Genomic DNA, 9,932 nt, shown 5'->3' with positions numbered 1-9,932 from the left:
TTTTTCTCTTACACTAACCTACTCAATAATTATAGCTTATCTGGCAAACAAAAACAAACGAAACAAGAGACAACATGGCAGCACGGTCTCCGGAGCGCCCCATCAGATGCGAGGGCAACAGGCATCGATCTGATCCTTGTACTTGAAGGGAAAAGGAGCCTATGCGCGTGCGTACAGTCGTCGTACAGACGTTGCACAGACGACGGTTGTGCGTGATCACAGACGAAAGGATTTATAAGTCGGTACTTTTTCAACCAAAGAATAGCATTTTTTTCTCACACTAAATCAGTTAATAGTACTTTCAACCATGACTTATCAGCAGTGCCGGCCCTAGAGGTAGGGCACAAGATGCGACGACTGAGGACTCAAGCGGAGGAGGAGCCCAAGCCCAGATATACAAACCCCAGGTTTTATAGTCCATTAGACATTAGCAAACTAATGAAAAAAGAGACATAGAACTAGTCAGGTGGCTAAAAAGACAACATCGGCATTTATTTCTTAATTTTCTTTCCCCACAGCCATCGGCTAGAGAGGAGGCGAGGAGTCACGCTGCACACAGCACACTCTGATCGTGAGTTCGCGACGTGTGCCTTACACATGCGGAGATGGCGAGCCGTGCCGCCGCGAAGAGCTAGACTACCGGAGACACGGACACGGCGCACGAGGACGGTGACCAGGCAGGGCTCCACGACGACGACATCTTGATTCTTGGCTTCTTACGAATTGCGATCACCGATCAGTTGTTTAGGCACAAGGTATTTTTTTCTTTTTATTTTTAATCCAAATTAATTATTTGTATAGTATTTCAGACTTATAGTACTTTGTACCTATATAGTCATAGTTTTCTTCTAATTTAGGTGTTAGAATTTTAGAATGTTACCTATTGTCATGGGTGAGAAAAGAAAACAAATATATTAATTTTTTAATCTACATTGTTCCTCGATAATTATCATACATCTACAAATATATTGCTTAATCTACATTGTTCCTCGATAATTATCAGACATGTTAAATTTAAAATATGTTATTGAATTTGCTTTCGTTTTGCAAGCAAAATTAACGTTTATATATTATAAGATTTTATACATGATCAAGAGAGATCGTTGCGACAAAATCGCTAGAGGGCCCTTAAAATTCTAGACTCACACGGCTTATCAGCTAAATAAGACCAAATAAATTGGGCGAAGAGCGAGTACATGGATGTTGGATACGATCACAGGCGCACAGCCACAGCAGCAAAAAGACACCCAAGCGAGCAAGAAAAAGCAGCAGCACGGCGCGCACGAGTCGCCTGTACTGTACGGCACCGCGGGTGTGTGGCCGTGTGCTAGCTAAGCGAGCAAGAAAAAGCGCCAGCCGCGCGCGAACGATGGATCCACCGGTCGATTCGCCAAAATCGTCCAGGAAAACGGCAGCGGGCTAGCATCATGCAGGTCAAAAAGCTGCTGCCGTCGTCCAGCGCATCAGAAGATGGCGTTGAAGTTTTTGTTTTGGCATGGGTGGTTATTACGTTAGCACATGTTTTGCGGGGGTTCCAGCGCGGTAGGTCCACCGGCCGCGTTCTTGGTGGCAACAAACAACCGTTTTCTCGTTGCAGACCGTCCCGTGTACGGATCGGAACGCGTCGATCGCAGTTGGGCCGGCCCAATATAATGAAGAAGAGTCCTATACTTTTTTTGTTAGAAGAAGGCATATTGAATAAAAATCAAGCCCAAAGCCTCAGACTTCAGTTTCCTTTCTTCCCCGCAAAGAAAGAAGGCTAGTTCTCGCGAGAGAGAAAGGCGCAGGCGGAGTCTCGGAGAGCATCGAGCCATCGACGATGCAGAGCAGCAGCATGAAGAGGGACATCAGCGAGACCCACGACACCCTCCGCTTCGGCATCAACGCCGGCGTCAAGGCCGACCTCGCGCCGCCGCACCCGCTCCAGTCCACCATCCAATCGGTAAGGACCCGTGACCCGTCGCTCTCCTCCGTTTGCCTTTGTCCGTGCCCTCGAACCCTAACGCTGAGCCTGGTACCCATGTTTTGGGGGCACGCGCGCGCCCCGCACAGGAGACCAAGTTCTGGGCGGACAAGAAGAAGTTCGGGACAGATGCCATATACGGATCCGCCCTCAACATCCGCAAGGATCTCGATGCCCAAATCCTCTCCAGGTTTCATCACTTTCCCTTTTGCGGTTCTTACCGGAAAAATATTTTTTCCTTCCATCAATTCGTTCGAATTCGAGTAAGGGAGTAGTTAGTGGCTGATGGGAGCACTAAAAAAAGCCCATCTGGCTGCTGGAATTGACAGTCCCGAGGGAAGTTTAGGTGAATTCCTGAAGCTTAGTTACCTTCCTCACGATATACATACTAGGAAGGTTAGCGCACTTCGCTGCACCTATGTTTGTTGGCATCGAAATAAAATTGATTTGATTACGTGCGTTGTAGAAGGTGTTGAACCGTCAGTATTACCTAGTTAAGGTTGGGTAGCTTGAGAATAAAATTGTGTTAATGCATGTATTGTGTAGAGCTGTTCTGATGTTACTTCGGTATTAGTATAGCAGTGAGTATAACAGTACTTTTGAATAGCTTCACTTTGCGTGTCAAGTTTTGTGCTAAGTCTTAGTATCGTAAGTGCCACTTTCTCACAGATAAAATACACACATTGCTGGGATAATATTTGGTTGATATTCACTATAAAATGGGTCTCTGAATGTCTAGACCTTTCTCTGCTTCAATGTGCAATCATATGTTGCAATTCAGCAATTGTTTGTGTTCATCTGGTCCTTCTAAAAGTTCTCACACCAACTGTGAACGGACAAAAGAGGGAGGCAGCTAAGGAAATAGGAGTGTGCCTTTTATGTTGTTTATCTTCATCCTTCGACATCTTAGTACATTTAGCTTAAATTGCTTTCTTGGTGATTAGCCAGTTTAGCTCTCTTGATTACTTGCTGATGGATATTTTGTGATGCCAGGTTCCAAAGGCCCCCTGGTGCTTTGCCGTCATCTCTGCTTGGATATGAGGCACTGACAGGTTCCCTGGATGATTTTGGATTTGAAGATTATCTTAACAGTAAGACATTCTGTTATTTGTTATTTTTAAGTCATTTTCCTTCTCTATCACATGTATAAGAATTTCCGCAATAGTTTATGACCACCTTAATATTCTTAGCCAGAGAGTACTGCTGTTTTTCTTTTCTGGGAAGACTTAGATCGCTTGGTTAGAGCTGCCCCTAGTAGCTAGAAGCTCTTTATAGGAGGTGATCTTAATGGCCATGTAGGTACATCAAGTGCAGGTTTCGAGGCGGTTCATGGGGGTTTCAGATATGGTAGTAGGAACCAGGAGGGAGAGGAAGTTTTAGACTTCGCCATAGCTTTTGATCTAATGATAGCTAACACTTTCTTCCGTAAGAGACAGTCCCATTTCGTGACCTTTAATAGCGGCCAGTACTCTAGTCAAATCGACTTTGTCCTTGCAAGAAGGAGGGATAAACGAACATGCGTGGACTATAAGGTGATAACTGGAGAATGTTTGGTCGCTCAACACAAGCTGGTGGTGGCTGACTTCCGCTTTTTAGTGCAAGCTCGTGGGAACAAACAAGCTAGGGTTGCTAGAACAAAGTGGTGGAAATTAGAAGAGGAGATATCAAAGATCTTTAAGGAAAAGGTCATTGAAGAGGGCCCTTGGAATGATGAAGGCGATGCAAACAGCATGTGAGAGAAGATGGCAACATGCGTTCGGAAGGTTGCTTCAGAGGTGCTTGGAGTGACCAAAGGGAGTGGATTTGACTCGAAAGACAATTGGTGGTGGAATGAAGATGTACAAAAGGCTATTAAGGAAAAGGAGCGCTATAAGCGCTTGTATCATGACAGGTGTCCAAACAACATAAAGAAGTACAAGGTGGCAAAGAAGACTACAAAACGAGCGGTGAGTGAGGCAAAGGGGCGGGCCTATAAGGACCTTTACCGACGTTTGAGTACGAAGGAAGGAGAGAAGGACATTTATAGAATGACTAGGGCTCGCGATAGGAACACAAGGGACTTTAACCAAGTCAAGTGCATAAAGGATGGGAGAGAGCAGCTCTTGGTGAAAGGAGGATGGGATCAGATATAGGTGGCAAGAGTATTTTGATAAATTGTTCAATGGTGAGAACGAGAACACCACCGTTCAGCTGGACGACTCGTTTGATGACACTAACAGGCGCTTTGTGTGGAGGATTCAAGAATCGGAGGTCAGAGAAGTCTTGAAAAGGATGAAAGGGGACAAAGCGATGGGCCCTGATGGTATCCTAATCAAGGTGTGGAGATGTCTCGGGGATATAGGTATAGTATGGCTAACCAAGATGTTCAACAATATCTTTCGATCGAACAAGATGCCTGAGGAGTAGAGAAGAAGCATATTGGTATCAATCTACAAGAACAAGGGAGATATCCAAAGTTATACTAATTATCGGGGAATTAAGTTAATGAGCCACACTATGAAGTTATGAGAGAGAGAGTCATCGAGCAGCGCCTGCGAGGAACGATTGGACAATGACAGACCAAGGTAGTTAGGTGCGCCTGCCTCTCCAATGACAGACCAAGGTATCCCGGTACCTTCCATCTCATCTTCCTCCCCATCTCTAAAGTCAGCTAATGCACAATCATCCCCACCCTCTTGGAGAAAACCTTGAGCTTCAGTTGTATCACTAGACAAGAGAACATCAGTGATTTTGTTTGACTTGATCTTTTCTCTCTTACTAAGCAGCTTGGAGTTGAATTGGATATACACCAGCTTGTTGAGGCGGGTTGTAGTAAGCCTATTCCTCTTTTTAGTGTGTATCTACAATTTAAAAAGAGCATTCTCAGTTCTACATTTCTACAATTTAATTGTAATGCTGCTGAAAGCCTGAAACAGAAATGTTCATAATAGATAGGTAGTTAGGTACTAACCCCTTCAAACCCACTCCAATTTCTTTCACAACCAGAAGAGCTTGATGTCAAAGATAGGATCCTTGTAGCCATCTTCTGTAAAGCTGGTGTTTCATATCCATACAGTCGCCACCATGATGCTGAAATAAAAAAAAACACCTCTATTAGTTTAGAAAACAGCAAACAACAAACAGCCATGATCCATGCAAGCTTATAGGAAGTACCTCTACCTGGGTTGTAATCAAAGTTTTCAAAATTCTTAGCAAGCTTCTTGCTAAAGGGTCCTTCTCTATTCTGAAACTTCTTTAGTTCAATGTTGGCAGCCTGATGCTGCATGTCCTCATCATGATAATAAAATTTCTCAACACAAGCTATGAACCCTTCTGATATTTTGGGCTGATCAAAGATTGATGGGTCACTATAGCTATAGTGAGGATTCAACAAATAGGCTGTCAAATGCAATGGAGAATCAAGTCTTCCATTCATCTTCTTGTCAATAACAGCTATTACATCCTTGAACCGAGCCTCAACATTTCCAAAGGCCTCTTTGATCTGTCTCTTTGCCTTTAGTAGTTCTCCATAAAGGAAACCCATGGATGGCCTCACATCCCCATCAACCAAACGGAGGACTTTGACCAATGGCTCAAAAACAGTCAATGTTAGCTTCACATCCTTCCAAAAGCTTGGACTCAATATAGTTGCTGTTGCCTCTTTTCCTTTCTTTGATTTCACATCCTTCAATGAGTCCCACCTACTATGAACCACCATCTTCCTTAACTGATCCTTCTTCTCTTGCATGCTACTCAAAGTGAGAAAGTTTGAAGCAAACCTAGTCACTCCTGGCCTCACTACCTCTTTCCCCTCTGTGAAGTATCTCAAGCACTCCAATGTCCTTGTGTGGCCATAGACAAATATGGTAAATGCCTTTGCTTGGTCAACCACTTTCTTGAACCGAGTCATGTTGCCAATTCCTTGGAGCATAAGGTTGATTGTGTGAGCTGCACAAGAGGTCCAAAATATGTGTGGTCTCTTCTCTTCCAATAGCCTCTTTGCTCCCATGCTGTTTAATGGTTACTAATTTACTATTACTTATGAAGCATGTGCCTCTTACCATGCCAACTTCAATCATACAGTCAGTGGAACAGCAGCATCACTATAGCAGTAGAGTTATGAAGGAACTTTGTCATTCACCAACTCACAATTGCAGCATGTTTTGTAGAATGAACACATCCTTACAAAGTTACAAGTCTTAATACAAGCTTTTGCTTAATGACTTCAGGTGAGTAACAGTTTTTACAGTAAACTTTTGTTGATTATTCACCTTTCGCAAATCAATTCTTAATTTCAACAGATCAGCATGTTTCATAGACTTGGAATGGAGAAGATCTACCTCCCACCTGATACTAAAGCTATTATGGATATCTGTAAAGAAAGAGAGCATGCAGGGGAGATGAGCAGGGGAGGAGCTGCCGGCATGGGAGGGGAGAGGAGCATGGGAGGGAAGGGAGCTCACCTTGGGGACTTGGGGTGGCCGGCGGGGAGGGGTTCCAGTCGAGGACGAGCAGGACGGCGGCGGCGAGTAGACGACGAGCAGGACCGGCGGCGCTTGGACGAGCAGGGGAGCGACTCGGGGACGAGCTTGGACGAGCAGGAGAGGAGCAGAGGAGGAGCACGACCGGCGGGAGGAGCAGGGGAGGAGCAGAGGAGGAGCAGGGGAGGAGGTCGTCCGGCGGGATGGACCTCGCCCGGCGGGAGGAGCAGGACCGGCGGGGAGCAGGGGAGGAGCAGAGGAGCGAATGGCGCCGCGCTCCATTAGCCTCCCGCGCCTGGGTCTCTTGGCCGCGCGCGGGCCTGGCCGCGCGGGAAAGCCTCCCGCGCTCCGATTTGGCGCCAAATCGGAGCCGCCCTCGAGCTCGCGTGCCTACGCGCCGCGTCCGCGCCCGCCTAGCGCGCCTCCGCGCCGCCTTGCGCCGCCTAGCGCCGCGATGGGCGACTATGGCCCTAGTCGCGGCGACGGGCTTCGCCCAGCGACTAGGCGCGCGTAGTCGCCGCGGAATCGCCGCCTAGCCGAACTTTGAACAAACCAATTTGGTTTCATGTCCGGAAGGTCAACCACAGAAGCAATCTTATTAATAAGACAGGTTATGGAGCGGTTTAGAGAGCAGAAGAAGGACATCCACTTGGTTTTCATTGACTTGGAGAAGGATTATGACAAGATATCAAGAAATGTTATGTGGTGGTCTTTGGACAAATATAAAGTCCCATCAAAGTACGTGACCCTCGTCAAGGACATGTGCAACAATGTTGTGACTAGTGTTCGAACAAATGATGGTAACACATATTACTTCCCGATTCAAATTGGACTTCATCAAGGGTTAGCCTTAAGCCCGTATCTCTTTGCCTTGGTATTGGATGAGGTTACCAGAAACATACAAGAAGATATCCCTTGGTGTATGTTGTTTGCTAATGATGTAGTGTTAGTGGACGAAAGCCAGACGGTTGTAAATAGGAAACTAGAGTTATGGCGGCAGACCCTTGAGTTTAAAGATTTTAGATTGAGCACAACTAAAATCGAATACATGAGATGCGATTTTGGCGGAGTTGTACAGGAGGGGGGTGATGTGAGTTTAGAAGGTGAAGTAGTGCCTAAGAAGGATACCTTTCGGTATCTGGGATCGATGCTACGTAGGGATGGAGATATTGATGCGGACGTTAGCCATAGAATCAAAGCAGGGATCAAGTGGCGACAAGCTTCTGGCATTCTCTGTGACAAGAGGATACCACAAAAGCTAAAAGGCAAGTTCTATAGAACGGCGATTAGACCGGCTATGTTGTATGGAGCAGAATGTGGGCCCATAAAGATTCGATATGTTCAACAACTGAGTGTTGCAGAAATGTGTATGTTGCGATGGATTTACGGTCACACAAGAATAGACCGAGTTCGGAACGATGATATACATAATCGTCTAGAGGTAGCACCAATTGAAGAAAAACTTGTCCAATATCGGTTGAGGTGGTTTGGCCATGTCCAAAGAAGACCTCCAGAGGCACCAGTGCATTGTGGAGTCCTAAGCCAAGCTAATAATATGAGGAGAGGTAGAGGAAGACCGAAATTGACATGGAGGGAGGCAATAAAAAGATATTTGAAGGCTTGGGATATACCTAGAAATCTATGTTTGAATAGGCTTGGAAAACAGCTATTGAAGTGCCTGAACCGTGACTTGGGGCTCTTGGTGGGTTTCAACTCTAGCCTATCCCAACTTGCTTGGGACTGAAAGGCTATGTTGTTTAACCTTCTATAATTCGCACTAATATTGTTGTACTCAGGAAGACCCTTTGAAGTAAAACTAATTTATCCAGCTTAATTGAAAGTTAGGAGTTCCTGTAAATCAGGAGTAGTAAATTTACCATACAAATTATATAGTTGTTGGAACTTTGAGTATTGGAGAGGTTATTGGTAATTAAGTTGGAGATGTCATCAGTTGAAGAGCATTCAGATTACATGATTGTTGGCTATTGTTTTACTTGATTAATGTATGTATGTACTACGAAAAAGTGTTACATACTTCGTGACAGTCTGACCTGAGCTTGTCTCACATAGCTGCAAGCCTACAGTAACTTTCTTAGGAGTTAGGATCAGCATATTTGATAAATGATAAAATCTTGTGTTTCATTTGTCAGTGGTTATTGGTGCTTACTGCTTAGTATTAGTATTTTATCTATGTACTCTCTCCGTTTCAAATTATAAGACGTTTTGGATTTTCTAGATACATAGTTTTTGTTATGCATTTAGATATACAATATGTCTAAGTACATAGTGAAAGGAATGTATCTAGTAATGCCAAAACGTCATATAACGTGGAATGGAGGGAGTATATGTTGGTCAGACATTCGCAATTAAAGTATAGCACTGAACTCCCCACCCCCACCCCCCCACCCCCACCTGTAGTATCTGGGTATTTTTCCTGTTGCCACAATTGTCTTTGAGTAGTGCTAATTTCCTTTTTCTGTTGACTTGCAGTGCCTCAAGATTCTGACAGTTTCCGTCAACCTGACATGCACCACGGAATGGAGGTTCGCCTTGGTTTGTCCAAGGGACCTATCTGCCCTAGCTTCAATTGAGGCAGTGAATGTAGTTCTGCTGCACGTTCACCTCTCAGTCCAGTACTTCGGTCAATATACCATATTAAGATGGTGAAATATGAAAGCTGGTAGCTTGCATCTGTTGAGTGTTATGTTTCAATCAACACCGAATTTAATATTTGTCCAGTTTGAACTTTGTCACCTTTTTTTCTGGTTTCCTTGTCCCTGCGAGCCCATGAAAGCGACCAAATTCCTGTATGTTTGATGTGAGTTGTCCACGGTTGCCAAAATGTTTGTTCTCTTGGGCATATGGTTTTATTTTGGGGCACAAATATGGAGGAATGACAAATCATGGCATGCTCATGCAGTGCACACTGACTTCCTTCACCTGGGCCTTGTTTAGATGCCATTCAAATTCTAAGTTTTTTCACTCTCTCTTCATCACATCAATTTTTAGCCGCTTGTATGGAGTATTAAATGTAGGTAAAAAAATAACTAATTACACAGTTTAGTTGGAAATCACGAGATGAATCTTTTGAGCCTAGTTGGTTCACGATTGGACAATATTTGTTAAATAAGACGAAAGTTGTACTATTCATCGGGTTCAGTTTTTTTACAAAGTGAACGAGGCCCTGTATGGCAGACGTGCTACAGAAGTGAGTGCCTGATGGGTGATGGCTGCACTGCACGTGTCTCCTTCACTTCGCTTGTACTGTACTACCTGATGGCTGCGCTGCAGGTGCACAAGCACTGCCTTCCTTTACCAAACTCACACCCAAAAACGGATTCTAGCGACAGCAGCATATGCATATTGCCCAGATCAGGCAACTCAGGGATCTCTGGGAACAAATGTGTGTACTAATGGATAATGTAGGTCATTAGTTGTGAGACATCAAACACAAGGTAAAATTTGCATTGTTAATACGTGCACAAAGTACTCCAAAGCCCAAATGTGCA

The 9,932-nt window shown here is 44.7% G+C and overlaps 2 protein-coding genes across 2 annotated transcripts; one reads left to right on the top strand and one right to left on the bottom strand.

Moving 5' to 3' along the window:
• Positions 1-1,725: 1,725 nt before the first annotated feature.
• LOC136518087 (cyclin-B1-2-like) lies at positions 1,726-9,171 on the top strand. The gene is made up of 4 exons (XM_066511743.1): positions 1,726-1,942; positions 2,053-2,153; positions 2,957-3,054; positions 8,914-9,171. Exons 1-4 carry the CDS (start codon positions 1,820-1,822, stop codon positions 9,012-9,014), a joined length of 423 nt encoding a protein of 140 aa, XP_066367840.1. The 5' UTR covers positions 1,726-1,819; the 3' UTR covers positions 9,015-9,171.
• LOC136518240 (uncharacterized) lies at positions 3,584-6,964 on the bottom strand. The gene is made up of 4 exons (XM_066511879.1): positions 5,123-6,964; positions 4,914-5,032; positions 4,546-4,803; positions 3,584-3,592 (listed from the first exon to the last, which is right to left on the bottom strand). The coding sequence occupies exons 1-4, from the start codon at positions 5,949-5,951 to the stop codon at positions 3,584-3,586; spliced, it is 1,215 nt and encodes a 404-aa protein (XP_066367976.1). The 5' UTR covers positions 5,952-6,964.
• Positions 9,172-9,932: the final 761 nt, after the last annotated feature.

Source organism: Miscanthus floridulus, chromosome 17 (assembly GCF_019320115.1).
Source record: "Miscanthus floridulus cultivar M001 chromosome 17, ASM1932011v1, whole genome shotgun sequence".
NCBI classification, from domain to species: domain Eukaryota; kingdom Viridiplantae; phylum Streptophyta; class Magnoliopsida; order Poales; family Poaceae; genus Miscanthus; species Miscanthus floridulus.
Note: the sequence above shows the minus strand (reverse complement) of the source record. Positions and strands in the feature narration are given on the sequence as shown.

Coding starts and splice junctions, on each gene's coding strand:
- LOC136518240 (XM_066511879.1), bottom strand. CDS start 5,951: ATGGGAGCAAAGAGGCTATTGGAAGAGAAGAGACCACACATATTTTGG. Junction 5,033..5,122: donor AAACTTTGATTACAACCCAG/GTAGAGGTACTT, acceptor TTTTTATTTCAG/CATCATGGTGGCGACTGTAT. Junction 4,804..4,913: donor ATTGGAGTGGGTTTGAAGGG/GTTAGTACCTAA, acceptor TTTAAATTGTAG/ATACACACTAAAAAGAGGAA.
- LOC136518087 (XM_066511743.1), top strand. CDS start 1,820: ATGCAGAGCAGCAGCATGAAGAGGGACATCAGCGAGACCCACGACACC. Junction 1,943..2,052: donor TCCAGTCCACCATCCAATCG/GTAAGGACCCGT, acceptor CGCCCCGCACAG/GAGACCAAGTTCTGGGCGGA. Junction 2,154..2,956: donor GATGCCCAAATCCTCTCCAG/GTTTCATCACTT, acceptor TTGTGATGCCAG/GTTCCAAAGGCCCCCTGGTG.